Raw genomic sequence first — 20,324 nt, 5'->3', positions numbered from 1 at the left:
TTGTGGCAATTAAAAGGTAAATTGCCCTGTTTTTGAGAGCTGATTCCTCCAGTGCATTGCCTGTTGGGTTTAGGCAAGGTATGTCCATGCGGAATGGAATTGAATGAGATTCTAGTGAGGCTAGGATCAGTTGTATTAACTTTGTTTCCTTCCTGGCAATTATTGGGTATCAAATTGGCACCCAGAGGACCAGGACAGGGTCCACCAGTGTTAACTCTGGGTGACGGGAGAGCAGAAGATCGAAAGAACAAGTCTTTTTTTCCCCAGTGTCACTGCTGTCTGACCGAATGCAGTCATAGTTGGCTAGACTTTGTTGACAGCTAAAGTTCCTCTCGACAGATGGGATAGGCACAGGCCTGATAGATTGTAAATTTCACAGTTAGTCTTATGTTGGTAATGAAGAAATTTGTTAGCCTTGAATTCAATAGGGATACTGTTTTTAGGTTTCGCCCTGGGCGTTGCAACTGCGTAGCAGTTGCTCCGCCCATGGCGAAACCTCATGACCCTACATATCGACTTTGGTTCAGCCTCTGTCTCCTATTGGCTAGCTCCATAAATGGAGGCTAGCCATTGGGAGACAGAGGCTGTCAATCACGCTTTCTCGAGAAAACGCGATTCGGGGGCGTTTCTCGGGCTTTTTTTAAGCCCCGCCCCTTTGTCCCGGGCCGCGCTGTCATTGGCTGCCGGCCCGGGACACCCCCGTGACGTCATTCCCCGGGCTGCGCTGTGATTGTCTGGCCGGCCCGGGACCTGACTTGTTTTGTTGCTGCCTCCTATCTGGGTATCTTGAAGTCGACTGCCTATCGGGTTATCTGACATTCCTCTGCTTTTTCTGCCCGTTCTGTTTTTGATGGCAAGCTCCCCATTCGCACGCATCTCTGTGTAAGAAACGCCGCTAGGAGTTGTTCTATTTTTCATTGCAGCCCTGAATGGATGAAGTAATCCCTTCGCTCATGCACAGAAATGGATATTTCTCCTTATTGCTCCTGCCTCGAGGTTGCATTGGATTTTGGTACAGATCCGTGCCAACAATTGTTTGTAGATAGGGATTGGTATCAACTCCCTGGATGGTTGTTTAGGAACAGCCACGCATCACCTACGGGACACCGCCTTGATGCAAGGTGACACAAAAGTGCGCAACTGTGTTACTTTGGGAAACTATCCCAACATAACACTGTGCCTCGGGTTTAAATTTTAGAAGTAATATCTCAGCGCAAAGCATTACATAATCTGGACCTTAATTTCTAGCTCACCTTGAAAGTTGCGTTAAACTCATTTCTTATAATTTTTTTGCTGTTTGCAAATATTCATGAATTAGGGCAGAGAGTATCGGTGAGAGCGAGTATTTTGCACAAACTCCGATATATTGTAAAGCCTTAAACCCCAGTGGCGTAATACAGATTGAGGGGCCCCGTGAGTCTCCCATATCTTCATTGGCCATGGTCTGAATGGGGTCACTCACTTTGAAGTGCAGGGGTCGCCCCTGGAGGGCTAGGGCTCCCTGCGCCGCAGGGGCTGCAGGAGCCTGCGTTCCTCCCCTGCCGTAAGCAGGAGTTGCGCGCCGTCTAATTCTGGTGCTCCTGTCGCGGCTCCACATGCACAGAGCATGGGTCCGTGAGCGGCTCAACCGGAGCTCTCCCTACATGGAAACAAGTGATGCGGCCGAGCAGCCAATGGGAGCGGCTCCTCCCGCACCTGAACCGAAATCTGAGGCAGGCAGGGGGGATTTACAGCGTATGACGCCTGCACTTTCATTTCCTACCCCATTGTTGGCGTCGACCCACCAAAAGTTTCTGCTGCCGCCCACAACTTGAGAGCTAGTTCTGCACGGATCGCGAGAAGGCGAGTAACTGGACCAACACAGACGATGGCTGAAGAACGCCAAGACCTACTGGGCAACCAGGAGATGCCCTCCGTCGTGGGGAGCGAGCCTGCACCACGGGGGTACGTATGGCTGGAATTCATCCACTAGCTTGTTGTATCAGCTTGTAGTCTTGTACTATGGTTTTTGGTATTTTATGCATTGTCACAGATGCATCCTTTATGTAGTAACGTAGCTCTTGCTTAAGAAGGGTTTAAACCTGCCAGCGGGTCTGATGTGACTCCGTGCGCGCTCTGCCAAGGAACCCGTCAGTGCTCGGCTGGGAGAATTTAGGGTGTCGGTTTAGGGGCACTTATTTCTGATGCCACCCACTGCTAGTCCAGCACCGCATCTTGACCACTAGACCCTCACACTCGCACTGCCACCTGTGCCATCTCATTACAGTGCCCTTTCTTACACTGCCCACCTGTGCCCGCTTTATTCTGCCCACCAGTACCCATCGGTGCCAGCTCATAACATCGTCCAGCCAGGGGAGGGCAGCCTTCCACAGTGGCTTTACGTTTATATTCAATCGCCAGAGGATGAGAATAGAACATGTTTGTTTCTTCCTTTGTGCAGAGAGAGCGAGCCGGCAAGGAAGATGGAGTGTGACAGAGTGCGTGACTGCCCCCATCTCATGACTGATATCAAAATTAACATTTGCTGTTATGTCTGTTTTTTTTTTTTTTTTGGTGCAGAGTTTTATATAGCGTGAACTTGACCTGAATCGGGTATCGGGGCGCTTTACATAGCACCAGTTACATTAAATGAGGACACACATACATTTTTGTTAGGCACGGGAGATTAAGTGATTTGCCCAGAATCACACTGATGTTCAGCGTCATTGCCGAGACTCGAACCCAGTTCTCCAGATTAGAGGTCGACCGCCTTTTTTGTGAGGGCTGCTTCTCCTGGCGGGAAGCAAACCTCCTGGGTTCCCGTAATGCCCTGCTACAGAGAGAGCGGCCTCACAAACGAGCGTCCAGCTTTTACTGACCTCTGAGCAAGCGGCTCGGGTTACATCCATATTGAGCGGGAACTGCAGAGGCCCAATAAAAATACCTTCTAAGGTGGAAGGAAATGAAAGTTCAGACTTGTGTCCAGCAGATGCTGTTGTCCATCATGTTGCTCTCATGCTGGTAAAACTATTACCCAGCATTAGAACAGTGCCCGGATTGGCTTTAGCAGGCTAAGTTTGCTCTCCAACACGGACTGGGAGCCTGTGCCTACTGTTCTCCAGCCCTGGCATATCAGCTCGGGTTGGGGAGATGTCCATGCCAATAGCTCGAACTTTTCAAAAGGCGAAACCATTGCATTGTAAATGCTTGTTTTCATTGCTTTAAGATCAATTCTCAAACCATCTATGATGGCTTGAATATCATCTAGAGTTGGAACATAAGGTATGGGCTCAGAAGCAGGGCACCGATTTGTTTAATTATTTGTACTTTCAAGGGGGCTGTAATGATTTAAGCAAGCAACAGGGGACATACAGATAGAGTGGCCATCAAAAGGTGCTTCTAATTGGGTTTGACCATTAGTAGAGTTTGCCTGTGCGCTATCAGTTGTGACTTAACATGAAGCTCTATTCTCCTTCCTTGTGGGTTTCTGTGTTAACAAGAGAGGAGGGATTCACATTGGGATTCATATTGGGACAATCCTCTTGTTTTTCCTTGGTAAAATTGTGTTATTTTAGTCTTGGAAGTCCACGCCGGAGGCAGATTCCTCACATTGTTAAGAATGTCCTCCACTTCCACTGTGAGATTGTAAATATCTTGCTAAGTACAGTTTTCGGCTATGTTTTTCTTGGGAGGATAATTCCCACCTTAGAGCAAGAGATATGTAATGGGCGCTAGGCGGTGTTTTAGCCCTGCGGGCACCTTAAGTGCTAGTTGGAAAACGAATGCTCAGAAAAGGGTTATTATAACCAACTTTATTATAATTTTCGGGGGAAGGACATTCATTATCACAGATAGATACAACTGTGCACAAAATAATACAGCAAGATTTAACATCACGGCACAACAAAAAGCAGTTGCCTACATTGATAATCCATAAAAGTAGCACCATTTCCCCCACACCTGCTCATGTTTCTGAGAAGCACCCCCGTGCAATAAAAAAAGGCTTTTCCTGTTGTGCACAACATTCAATCTCCCTGCGTCATCCTGGAACGTAAGCAGCTTCTCTTGTCCATGTGCGAGCTACATCTCTTTTTTTTTTTTTTTTTTTTTTTTAAAAACCTTTATTGTGAAAAGTAGGAGATACATGCGTAAGCCTACAACCATCGTGGCCGGCCACAAAGACAGTCAATAAAAACAGGATAACCGTAGATGAATCTACACTCAGGATAGTACAAAATACACCAGACGTGATTGCGGGGTGCGCTACACAGGATATGAGGGTTTCATTTTAAATTTAGAAGAAGAGAGGGGGCTGCAACAACAAGGACTACACACCATACATAAGGGGATACAGTAGAAACGAGGGGGAACCACCCCATTTACCATCAGAGATAGGCTATGAGTTCGGCAAGTATAGAATTTGAGCAGCCGCAGCGGTAAAACTGGACAACAAGCAGTTTTACAGAATCAACATTTCTGGGTGTAAAGCCAGAGAGCCCACCCCCAAGAACAGGAAAGAAAAGCTTGTGAAGACACAGAAAGGAAGAAGGTGTGCGACCCAGAGACAGCCAACCCTAATAAAGAGGAAAGAACCCTCCCAAAGCCTCCCAAAAGAGCGATAGAGACCATAGAACAAAACAAACTAAAATAACAACCCCCCCCCGCACCCTCCACCCCGCACCCCTGTAATGGCTATGGCCAAACCCACTAACAGTGTGCCTGTCGCCCCGGAACTGCCCTACAGTAGGGAAAAATATAAAGAGTGGAGGAGGAGAGAGACAGACTCGCTCCCGGGCATTCAGCGCCCCCAGCCGGCAATCAAAACCTAAACGTACAAGGGGTCATCATTGAGCAAAATGTAGACAGACGGGACTATTGCGAGCGAAGCGGAAGCAGTAATAAGCATGGAACAGGATTGGCTAAAAAACAGCACATTCCGCCCCCCATATCAGCAACATCCACTATAACAACCACGTTATGAAAACAGTACCCCATGCAGCATAAACCAAAAACAAAAATAAAAAGCAAAGTTACAGCAGACCCTCGGCCTCTCCTCACATAATCATTATAGTCATACAGGATGGGAACCAAAGCAGCAAAAGTCAGATCAGAGTATACTAGTCGCAAGGGACAAAATCAACCCAGCGCAGCATTAAGGAAGGCAACGTGTCGCGTAACCCTCACAGCCCCCAGCCCAAAAGACGAGGACCCGAAGGAGAGTTAGTCATCCCTGTCCAGTCTTACGTATATCACCAGATCAGGCAACATTACCAAACTCCAGCAAGTGCGACGGGCAAGACCCAGCTTGAAAACAGACCTCCCACACATCATGCAACGAGGTAACACAGGAGAACAACATGGCAATGTCCGAAAACGACAGGAGCAGCACCAGGATCTCCGGCAGCATGTCGCAGGAAAAGGGTCCATAAGTCAAATGCAGTCCAGCGCCGCTGAACTGTCCAGTGCATCCAAGGGCACGATCATGGAATGTTACAAGGCACGGTGGTTCTGATCCTCCAGCTGCAGTAATGGGCGCCATCTTGAAGCTTCTGGGTGCCGAAAACGGCGTCTCGCCATGTGCTGACGGGTCAGCCGATCTCATTCGTTCCACCGCGAGGGCCACCCAGTCCAACTTGCCCCCCAGTAATCGGGCGCCCTGAACCAAAGTGTCACGGAGGGCAGCTAGGGAAGCCATCAAATCGCCAATATGTAGATCCGGTCCGTGCCCCCCGTGTATCATGTACCCCTTCTCCATAGTTGCGCAGGGCCGGAGCGGGGCCGCGGCACAGGCAGCAAGGCGGCAAGCGGTGTAACCAAGAGCAATTAAAAGGCACCGCCGGGGTTAGTTCAGCTGAGCGGCGGCTCGTTGGAAATTCGGGAGCCTCCCGCCATGAACGGGACAAAACACTTCTCGGCGGAGAACTATCGAAGATCGTGTCGCACCATCCGTCCACATGGAGGCAGAATGATATGCACGGTCCTCACACTCGCGCACAGTCCGCCAATATAAGCCCGCCAGAAAAACTGCCGCTACACACCACCACGGAGCTGACCGGTCCCTCCAGGTCACCGGCGGCCGCTGTTATGCACTCAGGGACCCGCTTCAGTCCAGCCGAGGCCCCGGTCTCAGGGCCGTCGCGGGCCGCAAACTTCGCCGACCCTAACTCGCCTCCAGAAGCAGGCACGGACCTCGGGGCTTCACCTTCGGGAAGCGGACGCTTTCATGTCCCCGCGCACACCGTCTTGCTGCGGTAGTGCATACAGGATGTGGTCTCAGGATGAGATGGTGATCGGAGCCGAGGGACTAAGCAGCCATTGCGGTTGCCGGCTTGGCTCCTCCCCCAGCTACATCTCTCTTAGCCACCAAATAGGCCACCCCAAGTTCCTCCACCAGCTGCTGCAGCACATTACAGGGGGCCAAACCAGGAGGGTGTTCAAGAACCACTGAGAGCTCCCGACTTATTTTCCCAGAAGGGGCACTATGCCGGGTAGTCCCTCACTACATGGAAGAAATCTGCAGCTGGAAGTGCGCATCGCATGCAAGCAACATGGATGGTGGGCAACATTCAGTGTAAGCGACGTGGGGAAAGATCAGTTGCGGGAAGATAATTGATGTGGACCTTATGTATATGGGAGGAGAGCGTTAATTCTCAGGGTGCCGTTCAAGCCTCCCACCATTCACCCTCCTAGACGTCTCCCACCAGTGAGATCCCCTCCTGTCAGCAGTTCAAGCCTATCTGAGGCATGGATGACCAATGGGCAGTAAATCAAAAAACCCCTCCTTTTCCCAGGCAACCTAGAAAGATCTTAGCTTCAAGTGGACTAAACTCAGAAAGTGGGGTGTCTGGGGAAAATATGAGATTGTAAGGCGTGTCACAACTGAAGGTAGCAAAAGAACTGCGAGTTAGCCAGTGCATATTGGTCCTTCAGATCCTGAAAAGACATTACATTTACCCCTTGGAATATACGTCCCCAAAATAATAAATACCAATTTTGTTCCACGGAGCAAAGCCTTCCAAAGTTCCCCCCACAGAGGAGTCATCCCAGTTCAACGGCAATTGCAATGGGTAAGACTGAGGGCTGCCTTCCAGCAGGCAAGAGACTCTCATGTAGGAAGGTAATGTCATGGGTACACATAAAGTAGGTCAACAAAACCATCAAAACCCACCAAATGGAGTTCCAGGCGATAAGCCCTCAGTGAACCAATCATTTATTGGGACCATGTGCACTGCCAAATAGTAACAATATTTATCAGACATTACAAGTCCGTCATCATTGGGGGATCTATGTGCTGATCAGAAAACCACTTATGCCTACCACCCGCCGATATAAAGCTTGTAAATTTACAGATCGCGGAGTGAAACCATTTGCATGGAATGGGATCAGGGTAATTTCCCAGAACATACAGATAGCAGGGGAGACACACCATCTTAAACAAGGCAATGTGCCCCAAGGGATTCTCATTTATTGGGGTTATGTATGAGTGAGAGAATGAAAGGTGATTATCTGCTACCACGAACCCTGAGAGGGTCTAGAGTGTTGTTATGGGGAACCAAATCACTTGTCTCTCTGGAAAGGATAGAAGTGCAGATGAGGCATTATAAGCTAGTCAGATTTCAGCCCATAGGCACTGATGTTGTATGGTGACTCAATCCCTACATGCTGATGTTCTATGGTCCCAAGCATAGTTCGGTTTCGGAGGAAAATTCCTGTAGCATGGCGCCCTCAGTGTTTGGTATGGTACTTATTTACGGGTCTCCTGCGTAGTACTTGTGTATGTCCACAATATCCTTCCACCTACCACCGGAGACATCCATGGGCTTGGAAGACTAATCCTCCACAGTGGTTAGGTAGCACCTAATTCTATTGGTTTTTCAAGCTAGAACGTTTAAAAGGACTATACCCATTTTTGTTTTGCACTTTTTCCCCATACTGCTATACTATGGTGACACCATCTGTCTTTATTCCTGTTAATTGCAGACCTGCATTCCATGCACATGTAACGCAATATGAACTTCCTAATGCGGGTGGTGCTTTTATCTTTGTAATAGAAGCGGACGCATGATTACCGCTTTGAAGGGTTTTATTCTTGGTTCTATTTTTCCGCTGTATATGGTAATTCAAACACATTCCATACATACACTACATCCTAGCACCAAATTTATATGGAGCATATGGGCTCATGGAAATACCTGTGTCTTTTTGGGAACACCGTAATTGGTTCCTTGGCGCCATTCCACATGTATCTCCCCCTGTGTGCTTGGGTCCCCTGAGTAATGATCGGGTGCACCTGTTGGCAAAGCAAGCAAGGGTTGGCGTGCAAGCCTAGTTGTCTGCAGTGCATATGAAAAGTCTGGTAATTATGTATTCAGTTATGGGCAAACTACCTACTAATCGTGAGGAAATTCCATTTTGGATCACCCAAACGTTTGACCAAATTGAAACTGTTTCCCCTTACGAGACTACAAGACCAGCACAGAATCTTAACTAAGTGCTTACCTAATGTAATGGTTCATGCTGTTCGAGACTGTAACACCTGGGGGACCTTGCTGCAGTCTATACTATCTACATGCGAATCTCTCATGCGAATATCTCTGGATCAATATCTCTTGCAAAAACAAATCCATCTGTAATATTCACGCCTTCTATCACCCTCTGGGCAATAACGTTTTGTTCTCAAACAAATCATGGAAATAATCACAATGAATGATGATTTTCAAGGGCCCCAGATCTTCCTGGGAGACTTTCGTCTACAGTGGAATGACCACACAGTGAATAGCCTAAAGTCTTTCCTATTAAACCATGACTTGTCCCAAATTTGTGACAGGCCAACACACAACAAGTGGGAGGCTCTGGACCTTATAATCTCAAAGATGGACACTTCCCTTGAGTCTATTAGCCCCTGTGTCTGGACAGACCATTATCGCATTAACTTCCTAATCAACTTAGACAATCCCAAAGAATGGCCAACCGAAGAAAATAAGATAGGAAAAGGAAACTTCGTAATATAAACCACAATGAACCAGGTACCCTTTGCAATAATACCTTGATTCCACAGACCAACTGGACGATGTCAATGACCTCACAGATTTCTACAATACTCACATATTGGAAATCATGGACACTGTCGCGCCCCTTCAACAGAAAAATATATCCAATAAAAACTCACAGCCCTGGTTCAGTGACCATTTGAACACCGAAAGACTCAATCTAAGAATAGCAGAAAGAGCGTGGAGATCTTCCAGATCCTTGGAACTACTAAAACGCTTAAGAACGAGGAACACCTACAACAGAAGAGTAAGACAAGTGTAAGCTAACTTTTTTAGAGCACAGCTTGACCAAGCCAGAAATAGACTCAAAAAACTATTTGCAATAGTCAAGCAGCAATCACGCAACACATCAAACCCGTTAGACTCCAGGTCCAGCACCCCTCCAAAATGCTAAGAATTGGTTGCCTTCTTCAAGGACAAAAGAACAAAGATAGAGAACGAACTACTATTAGCAAAGCATCTACTATGGACTACCCCATACAGTTTCTCACACACTTCTCAGTATATGGAAGGGAAGGAACCATCCGGGCACGCCTCCAAAAACCATATCTCTTGGAACACCTCCGAAATCAGTGAACTTGACATGTACAGCATTCGTTCTTCCTTAAACCCATCTAACCATTTCAATGACCCTCTAACACTGCTCATTTTCAAAGACATCAAAACCCTTTATTCTTGCCCTAGGGTCCAAGATGGTAAACGCCTCACATCGTCAAGGCACTATCCATAACTGCCTAAAAGTAGGACAAGTAACCCCCACATTAAAAAACAAAAAAAATTGCAGACTGCTCTGACCCTAACAACTTCAGACCCATCTCGAACATCCCTACCCTTTCAAAGCTCTTAAAAAAATGTGTCCAGAGCCAACTCTGCAATCACATAAACAACTATCAACTCCTCGATCAGAACCAGGTTTCCGTCACAACCACAGCACTGAATCTGCACCTACTCATATCCTGTATGACATACTAAAAATGCTGGATCGAAATGAATCCTGAATTCTGATACTGCTTGATTTATCAGCTACCTTTGACACCGTCAACCATAATCTACTGAACTTACTGGAACAAAGGATAGACTTATCAGGTGTCGTTTTACAATGGTTCTCTTCATTCCTCCTAAACAGATCCCTAAGAGTTAAAATGAATCCATCTCAAAGCCCCACGCGATCACTCTTGGCATTCCTAAAGGATCTGCTCTATCATCCATTCTCTTCAATTTATTCCTGGAACCACTAGCAAACTACCTAAAATCTACCAACATCCATTACCGCTGATGACACTCAGATTAATATCAATCTCCTCCCAAGAGGACATTATATCCCTCAATTACATCTTACAAAACACACACGTCTGGCTCCTCAATCAATCAAGCTATTTGTAAAGCGCGATACTCACCCGTGAGGGTCTCACGGTGCTGGGGGAGAGGGGGAAGCTGCTACTGCTCGAATAACCAGGTCTTGAGTAGCCTCCTGAAGTTTAGTAGGTCTTGAGTCTGCCATAGGAGGATGGAGAGGGTATTCCAGGAATTGGCGACTGGGTAGGAGAATGATCTGCCGCCGGTGGTCGCTCGCCTGATGCGGGGGACGGTGGCAAGGTCAGCGGAGCAGAGCTGGCAGTTCGGGGTGTAGAAGGTGAGCCGTTTGTTGAGGTATACTGGTTCTGTAGTGCTTTGTGTGCGTGGGTGAGGAGCTTGAAGGTGATCCTCTTGTTGACGGGAAGCCAGTGCAGGTCTCAGGTGGGGTGTGATGTGGCTGTGGCGAGGGATGTCTAGGGTCAGGAGTGCAGAGGCGTTCTGTATGTGTTGCAGTAGTTTCAGCAGTTTGGCCGGGGTTCCTGCGTAGAGGGCGTTTCCGTAGTCCAGTCTGCTGCGGTCGATGGCCTTGGTGACCGTTCTTCTAGTGTCGAAGGGGATCCACCTGTAGATCTTTCGGAGCATGCGGAGGGTGTTGAAACAGAAGGATGAGATGGCGTTGACTTGCTTGGTCATGGAGAGTGTAGAATCGAGGATGAATCCTAGGTTGAGTGCGTGGTTGGTGGGTGTTGGTGCTGCTCCCAGGGCGGTCGGCCAAGGCAGAAGGGGTGGGGCCGGGGATGAGTACCTCCGTCTTGTCCGAGTTCAGCTTCAGGCCGCTGTTCCTCATCCATTTGGCGACGGTTTTCATTCCTTCGTGGAGGTTGGTTTTGGCGGTGAGAGGGTCCTTGGTGAGTGAGAGGATCAGTTGTGTGTCGTCGGCGTAAGAGATGATGTTTAGGTCCTGCAGTCTGGCGATGTGGGCGAGTGGGGCCATGTAGATGTTAAACCACGTCAGGCTGAGAGAGGATCTTTGGAGTACACTGAAGGTGATATTGGTGGCTTCGGATCGGAAGAGATGGAGGCGGACGTACTGTGTTCTGCCGGTGAGGAAGGAGGCAGTCCAGTCCACCGCTTTGCCTCGGTTCCCTGCGTCATGGAGGCAAGTGCGTAGGGTGTGGTGGCAGACAGTGTCAATAGTCATGGATAACCATCTCAAACTCAACGCTGCTAAAACCGAATTTCTCCTCATCTCTCTGCCGAATAACATCCCCATGTTTGAGCTCTGGTTGAACCTCTTTTTTTTTAATCAACTTCATTCAGCATTTTAAAACAACAAAGAGATTTCATTGGCAGCAGCTCACAAATCAACAGGTACAATGAGTTAAAATCAGCAGTGCATATGGGTAGGGTCAATCCATTCCAGTCCGACATTACAGTTTGCGTTATAGTAACAACAACTTCGAAGGCAGTTTGTTGGTTGAACCTCTTACTGCCCTCAACTGTTCGCCCCACATCGTAGATTCTGCTAGATCCTTGGGTATTATACTAGACAAACACCTGAATATGCAGGATCACTTTAGCGCAGCCACCGAAGGACCAAACTACCAACTGAGCATTCCGAGGAAACTTAAACCATACCTTCCACACAAAGACCTTAAACAAGTGGTTCAAGCTCTTGTTTTGCCCAGACTGGATTATGTTAGTGCCACACTGTGGCTTTCCTCGATACAAACTGGCTCCTCTAAGACCCTCCCTCAACACTGCAGCAAGACCTGTCCTCTGATCTAAAAGAAACACACGCATATCAGTGTCCAAAATCCTTAAACTGGCTACCGTATGCAGCAAGAATCCAACTGAAAATTGTTTGCATGACGCATAAAGCGTTACACTTCAATACCACCAGTTGCTTGGCTCAAAAGCTAGAACAATAATGTGGCAGCAGATCCTCACAAAGTGTGCACACCTTGCTTTTGAAACCCCAACAAACCCACAAAAAGAAAATGGATGCCAGAGCATTCTGTTATTGCACCCAAGATATGGAACTCTCTTCCTCCGGACCTTTGCCTAATTTCCTCTACAGCCTCCTTCAAAAAAGAAGCTAAATCTTTTCTGCTGGCAAACATAGCACAGACAAGAAAGCCAAGCAGACCCGTCAGTTTGTTAAAAAACCATGAGATAAATCGAAACAACCATAGAAAGGTAAACCTCGCGGAGGTTCTCCACCCCCTGAAGTCCTATGAGAGGTGGTACAATTTTGTCATCGCACTAAAATCAAGACTCCAGGCAGGTGTCTGGTTCCTAATGCACGTTCTCAATCTTTTCAGGAATCGTCTGACCAGCAGTATGACAGAGAAGGGCGAACTAAATGCAGACAAGAAGAGTATGTTGAACAAAAAGGGAGACACAAAGCTCTTCTGATGTGGAGATAAAGGAGGACAGGCCTCCTCCATATAAAGCCCCTTTTCAGAATAAAGAAAGTTGCGGCTATAGCCACTTAATATGCCACAAACGGCAAGAACTCTCCTCCTGAACAGGAGTTGGGCAGTAACTCTCCTCAACAGTGCAGCTAAAGTCTTCATAGTGTGCCGAAATCTCCAGCAGTTTCTGGTCGCAAAAGCAACTGATGCCTTTCTTACTGTTGAAACCCCACATAAACGCCTAGCCACTATAGACAGATCATACATTCTAGAAATTCACATTGAGGTTGACACACAGCACCATTAAAGCAATGTTCTGGGAAAATTGAACTTTGTCTTACGACATCCAGCTGGCAGATGTCTATTGGCCCCAACATTTGATAAACATCCCCACAGGTTGAGGATGTTACACTTCCTTCCTTTTCTGCCCTTGTTCCAGAACAAGTCGAACAAGCTTATGCGTCGGAATGGGCTCTTGCCATAGTCCCTGCGCTTTTTTGTAATTATGTAGGCTGGGATAAGGATTCTCCTTATCCCGTTAAAAAAAAAAAAAAAACTTGTTGTTCTTTAATGGCACCCCTGAGCTCCTCTCTACATGGGCAGCCTAGTAACGCTCTATTGCAGTCTCCACTACGGTATGGGTGACACCTGCTTCCCCCAATGCCACAACAGCAACAAAGAGTGTGATTGGGTAATGTGCAATCTAGGAAGTCGGATTTTTTATATTATCTGAAATGTTCAGGATGAGTAAAAGCTCGATCTAGCCTCCAGAAAGTGCAACGTGGGGGGTAATGTAAAGAGTAGACCCTATTTTCCTTACATTCCACTCTCCAATTCTCTGTTTATTGTAGTGTATTATGCACTGATTGGGTTGTGTGGCAGAGGTAGCTAGTTTGAATAGGTGTCTGATTTGTTAAGAGGCTGTAGCAGTCAGTAACCTATTTAAGCGACTTTAATTGGATGCATGTGTTCTATGTAATTTGTTATACACAGTTTTGTCTATTGTGATTGTAGGTAGTGAATTTACTGCTTCATAGTCTCTACACATGATTTGAACCAAGGATCCACATGTGGTTGGATTCTAGATTTCTGATTAAATTGTATGTACTCTGCATACACTTGTGCAATTGTCTGTCTGCCATTGCCGCTATTTACCAGCATGCTTGTCTTCAGCACAGTCGGACCTCATTGCCCGACTGTAGAATGTAGGTGACATGACATGAATCCTATAGTGGACCAGCTGTATTGGTTACTTACGATAAACGCCTTTTGCAATAGTGTGCATCTCATGCACAGACTTTTAAGACAAAAGTCAATTGTTTGTAAACAGCCATTTTGAATCCAATATCCATTGTGTTCCTTCAGAATGCTTTTGAATTATCTGCGCTAAACCTCAGTTTTCATAAGTTAGATTTGCAGAAGGAACATTCTCTGTTCAACCCTGAACCCCTTTCGCCAAAGAAAGTGGCAAAGAATCGATAAAGTACTTTGAAAACACCATACAACAGGATTATTCTTGATTCATTATATTGTGACTGTTCTGTCTGATAACCACAGCATTGGTTTAAGCAAAATTCCCATAGTTTGTTGTTAAATCGCTTAATAGTTTAACAGTGTACTTCCAGATGTCAACAGTTAAAAAACAAGTGAAGAGCATGAACATAAAATATTTTATTCTACAAATCTGACTATTTTGAACTGTGTGAGGTTGCGCAAGCCACCTAGCAATATAAACATGACTAATTCTTACTTCTTTATTTCATTTTCCTGTTTTTGCTACCTGTTCTGGTCAAAGTTTGTTGGAGAAGGTGAGTATTTTGTGTACAGTTTTATTTGATTATGATTAATTATAATTAGGTGGGTGTTTGCTTAAACATTGATAACATTAAGATGGTTATGACATCCTGACCTGGATAAGTTGCGTTTATATGTTCTGTTGAAATACATATATCGTTGCTGTCTGCTCATTTGTATTGTGAAGCCGTTTGTGTGCTGAGAAAATTTAGGAAAAGTCAGTGCTGAGTTTCCAAGCAGAGGTCTATTGCAGTAATTTCACTCATTTTTAAAATCTTGTATTACTATTTAGTTGTAACCTGAAGGTTTTACACATTGCAAATCCACAGTGTATTTTTATGAAAACGGAGTCCCCTCGTATAGCCTACGAGGGTTGCATTAGGGCTCACTCAATGGATTTTGAGCTCCGTGAAAGTGGCATTATTGTTTCATATGATGAAAGAAATCCAAAGCTGCTTGTGTTGTTTTAATAAAACCTATTTAACAAGGCCATTTCATGTGGGAAATCAGCTATTTTTAATATCTTCGCCGTTTGTTGTTAAATAGTTTTTAATTAGGAAAAGACATTCTAAATCCATACTAAAGCTTGTAGGTTTGATTTTAAATTGTGATTGTATATGATTTGATCATGATTCCAGGAGAAACTTCTGTAGTTGTATCAACCTTGTCTTTTCTCCTAAACTCCTATGCAGTGATACTTTAAACAGTTTCGGAAAAAGGTGACATGTCTCATAATAATGACTTTCCTTAGTATTTCATCTCTGAAATAGAAGACGATTGTTGGAAAAAGTACCCCGTTTTTGACCGGACACTCTGATAATCATTAACAGAGTATTCATTTTTTTTAATCTACAAGTTTTCAATGTTGAACATTTTCTAAACATGAAAACGTGCAGATATAAGACACACTTTTCTGTCTTTTTAAAATTTATTTTTAAATCCAGTTAAGTAAAATCTGAACGGACTGTACTTAGAATCCCCACATCGTCTTGGGGGGAAAAAGGTGTTTTGGAGGAGACCCAACCTAATTCACTTTATTTAAAACACCACTGCCAAGCTGTACTAAAAGGACAAAAAGTATCCTCCTATACACCACCCTCTCTCCGAAGATGATCCAAACCAAATTTGTAAGTGAGTACCCCTTTCATCCTACTACTGATTTCACAATCTTTGACATTTGTCAGATTTTTTTCTGCCAGAGGATGAAAATGGAGAGCTTTGTAGTTAATGTTAACCTCTGCATCACTAGAGGAAATAGTAGTGCTTCTCACCGGAGATGATTCCCAGAGGCACACGAAGGATAATGACTCTAAAGGGGAGGAAGGAAAAACTACATTTAGAATGGAAACCCCACTAAACTAGTAGTGGAAGTGGTGTCACCAAGGATGTTCAAAGAAGAACATAGCGACAGAAGCCGCATTGTAAACCTCTGTGGAACCTGGGCATTCAGTTATTAACAATAACGTAAAGGTGATTAATCAGAGCTGTTTTAATAAATGAAAAAGTAAATATAATCATTAGTTACATGACCAGTAAATACAATCATTGCAGTTAGACTTAAAGTGCTGACTGGAGAAATAGCTCACGCTGTAGGTCATAAAACGTAGGTTATTCTACGTTTAATGATTGTTTTTTAGGTCTCGCGACCTATCAATGCGCGCAAGCGCATTAAGCGGAGCGAGAATTCAAGTGCTCAAAAAGCTCGTCAAACCAAGGGCTTTTTGCTGCGGTTTTCTTTGAGTTCACGTGAATCACGTGACCAAACAAGCACGCGCATCAGCCTCCCTCCCTCCCTCCTAATTGCATTTTTTCACGCCCGCACAGCACATCAAAGGGCTTCGCCCAGCGTGCGCTCTGCGGCTTCTCCTCCCCTAATTAATCATGGCTGGCCAGCCGTACTTTCAGTTTCCCGGCCGCTCTTGTTTTATCTCTCCCCCACTGTATCTGATTACCTTGCGCTGTGCCTCCGCTGCAACACACAATATCGAACTGCGTCAATGTGACAGTGGTCTTTATATCAAAAATTTACTTTTAGAGATGGGATGTCTTGCGCTCGCCTCAACTAATCGCTTTCACAAGTTTGCTTTTTTCCGCTATTAAAAAACAATCCTCCTGCTACACTTAAACATGGTGTCTCTTTCACTTTACAGCATATCACGCTAGTTCCTCTTTCTTTCAGCGACGCTCCACATTCATTTTCTGTTGCACTTGCGCAGTAACACCAAATCCACAGACTGTCTTTTACAATCCTCATGGGGGTGTCAAGTGCTCCTCTCAACCTTCCTTCATGTTTTTTTTTTCCTGACTGCTTTCACAGGATCTTGAAGTTCACGCTGCGACTTTGTCATTGAGCCGGCAAGTTGTCGCCAAAATTATGTTGTAATATGAAGCTCTGGGACTAATAAGCTTGTAATTAAAAGGCTTTATTAAGCTTCATGGTCAGGCGTGACTTCTCCCCATGCCAGCTCAGGGCAGACTGCAGACGAGTAGAACGTCAGGCTCATTTCAGTAACCACTGGAACAAACAAGCATTGGCATAGCCAATAGGTCTCGCTTTTTACATATAAGGTCCCAAAGGCGAGACCTATTGGCTATGCCAATGCTTGTTTTACTTGCCGTTAAAAGACCTCTAAAAAATTACTTCAGCAGTTTACATGGCATATGTTCTAATAAATACACCACTTTAAATTTGAAAACCTCCGTCATTTTTCTACTTCATTTAGGCTTTGTTGTTTAAGAGAGGATGTCCTAAGACAACGTCAGATGGCAGAAAGACTGAACACATGGGCTGGAAAGGTTGTGGGACTGCATTGCTCACCATACTAACAGTCTTGCTTAATTTGATAAGAAACTCTGTGAGAATATGGTGGGACTGCTCCCATTCATACTCTATAAGGAGGACGAGGTGAGACCAGTCTTAGCAGAAGAGATGCTTCCTCCAAATAATCAATTAAGACATACCTAGATGTAGTAGATACAGGTCCAAATAGATACAGGTTTCCACATGTCACCGGCAAGAGCTGCTATGCTAGATTGTAGTCTGCAGGTTTTTTACTTGAGGTGCACTCCAGGGTGTTCTAAATAACTTTCAAAGGCAAATACCGGTTTGGCTTAGAAGTAAGGTGACTGCAGTCAATAAACGCGGATGCTCTGGTGACCGTAGGGCCTAGCCAAGGCGATGACTCACCCTTTGATGTACCAAGAGGTATATTTATGCAGCTGTAGAGGTTTTCCTAAGTGCAGTGCCCTCAACAGTCCTTCTTCACTCTTCTATACTCCTAGAGCTTCATGTGGGTGCCATGGGCGAATAGAGATAGTTTTGAGATCTTTCTGTCCAGGAGCAAGTGAATATGAGCATCTTGGAAGAGAAAGAGGCCTTTGCTGCAACAGATCAGTATGGGTCTAGATCGCAGCACGTTTTCTGAAGAACGAAAAATGACAAGTGTGTGTGTCATGTTGCTGCAGTGAGTTTTGCAAGCCAGGTTCCTGATCTGGAAAAATACAACATATTTTCCTCTGATCTCATACCTGTACTCAGACGCAGTGCAGCACTTGTCACCTCCTTACCGGATCAGAAATCATGCCTGGCTGCGGAGCTATTAGCAAGAAAAGCAAATTCTCTGGAATGTTTTTTTTTTCTGTTCAGACACAAATTTGAAAAATGCTACTGTAGTTTATGTTCGTCTGTGCTTGACGTGCAGCAGACTGGATGAAGGCCTATTGCATTTAGTTTGCAAATTTAATTTCACATTCTCAGCAAGAAACATGAGCCGTGTCTCCTTAAAAGAAACGGTGCATAATTTACTGGAATACGTTATAGATGTAAGTATGTTAATGTTGAATTTTTTCTTCAATTTGAGTTCTTTTTTTCATACAAATAAACCTTTGCTAGTTGCCTCAATTAGACCTTTTGTACAGTGGGAAACTGGTTCAGGTCGATGATGTTGCTTGACACTCGTGAGAAGGTGTGAATCTAAGAAAGCTAGCACCTCCCTCAATCTTGGAAGAATTACCAGACATTTTTGGTTTGTGATTGAGGTGGGCCCAAATAATGAAAGCACTGGCACAAAATCCTACAATGTTGTCATATTTAAAAAATGATAAAATTAGTACCCATACCTTAAGGTTTGAATGTCAACATCTTAACTACAAGTCCTAATTGTTATATTTTTGTGCTGCTAAATTATGCCACTTGCTATGATGCCCTTGGTGGATAAATGTCATGTGATATCGCTCTCTGATGTGACATCACATCCTGTTACGACTCAGCTGGGTGAAGAAAAACAAATTGTAACCTGACCCCGATCTACACACTTGAAAAGGTTTGGGCACTCATTGTCTAGATGACTTTTGACAGATAGCTTCTTGCCTGTTGCCGAATACACTAACCTTGTGGTATGTCTTTAGGCCCAATCCGCAGGAGTGAAGAGAATTTCCCCACACTCCTAAAGCCTGCCTATGGGTGAGAGGAATCAGAGTACTCACACCCCCCAGACTGACCCTTGGAGATGTGGGGATCAGAAACCTGGATAAGATGTTTCAAATCCCCCAGCGGATTCCCTCAGAATGACCAGAGAAGAGGTGAACCTACAGAGGAGACAAGAAAAGGAACATTAAGATAAAACCTCCCCCTCCAATACTCTTACAGAGATCATAAATCACTTAAGTGCAAGCTTTATGAAGAAACACACGGTCCCTTACCAGCTGGACATTTCCGGGTGTAAAAATAAAAAGGAACGTCGGAATGCCCAGCAGTGCAGCAACAGTTTTCTGATGAGATTGGTCAAAGCAGGCAGAAAGGGTTAATCACACCCAGGAATTACCATCCAAATCAAATGAGGAAGACAAACTCTGTATGCAACTCTCAGAGTTATCAAATTAGCGCCTTGTTGAAGTCTAGCAGGAGAAGGGCTCAAGGAGTCAAGCGCATTTTTATGCCCACAAGTCTGTAACTAGCCCGTCAGGCAAATAGGCAGCAATTGGTCCAACTTCAACACACAATGCGATAAAGAAAAGGCACCGCTATCCTAGAAAGAAAAACATAAACGCACACTGCGCTTATAACTCTCTCGATATATTTTCACCTGAAGAGAGCTACTCGGAAGCACTCACGTAGCCTGGGGGAAGAGACGCGATAGCGTCTAAGACTAAAAAAGGGGCGAACCCGCGGTGTCGGCTGAAATTGACACCTCGTGAGGAATAAGACGGCTGCCAACAAAAAACAAGAACTGGAAAGGCAGCATCAGGTGCTGGGAAGGCAGCTTCGGGAACTACCGGAGGCTAAACAAGGACCCACCGTCCGAAGGGGAAGACAGTGGGTGAATATCTAGGAAAATCAGGCAGGGCCGAAATCCAGGAAAGGTAGGCAGGGCATGAATTCAGCTTTAGCAATAGGGAGAGACAAACGCTCGAGTGGAAGGAAGGGGTGTGTATTCAGGGAAAAGGAAGCCAAGCACCGGCTCCTCGTCCCATCAAGATATTTAAAGGAAGATAGTGTTTACAAACTCCACCTCTGCCAGAACAGCAAGGGACCTACTCAAAAGAGCGTATCCATCCTAAAGCAACCACTTAAATCTCTACGTGACTCCAATGAACCATGCATGAATCCTGATGCCTAACAGTTCTCCCACCCAAAGGTCTAACCACAGGACCAGGCTTTGTAGGATGTAGGGCATGAAATCTACGAACTAATACAGGAGCATGTATGTTTTCAGCAGGTTCCCACGATCTATCTTCTGGAGCATACCCAACCCAATCGATTAAATACTGGAGTTTACCCCTATGTCTC

The 20,324-nt window shown here is 45.3% G+C and overlaps 1 protein-coding gene across 10 annotated transcripts in view; it reads left to right on the top strand.

Annotated features, from left to right (window-relative positions):
• Window positions 1-20,324, top strand: part of RNF4 (ring finger protein 4) — a 405,745-nt gene that overhangs the window by 247,908 nt on the left and 137,513 nt on the right. For 6 of the 10 annotated variants that reach the window (XM_078678584.1, XM_078678589.1, XM_078678580.1 and 3 more), the window contains one exon: window positions 14,538-14,550. The exons of the other annotated variants lie outside the window; for them this stretch is intronic. In XM_078678584.1, coding sequence (XP_078534710.1) covers window positions 14,538-14,550 — 13 coding nt within the window. The remainder of the gene's footprint in view (window positions 1-14,537; window positions 14,551-20,324) is intronic. 10 annotated transcript variants of the gene reach the window in all.

The sequence above is a fragment of the Lissotriton helveticus genome, chromosome 2_2 (genome assembly GCF_964261635.1).
Source record: "Lissotriton helveticus chromosome 2_2, aLisHel1.1, whole genome shotgun sequence".
NCBI classification, from domain to species: domain Eukaryota; kingdom Metazoa; phylum Chordata; class Amphibia; order Caudata; family Salamandridae; genus Lissotriton; species Lissotriton helveticus.
The sequence above is the reverse complement of the archived record's forward strand: the minus strand, read 5'-3'. Positions and strand labels throughout refer to the sequence as shown.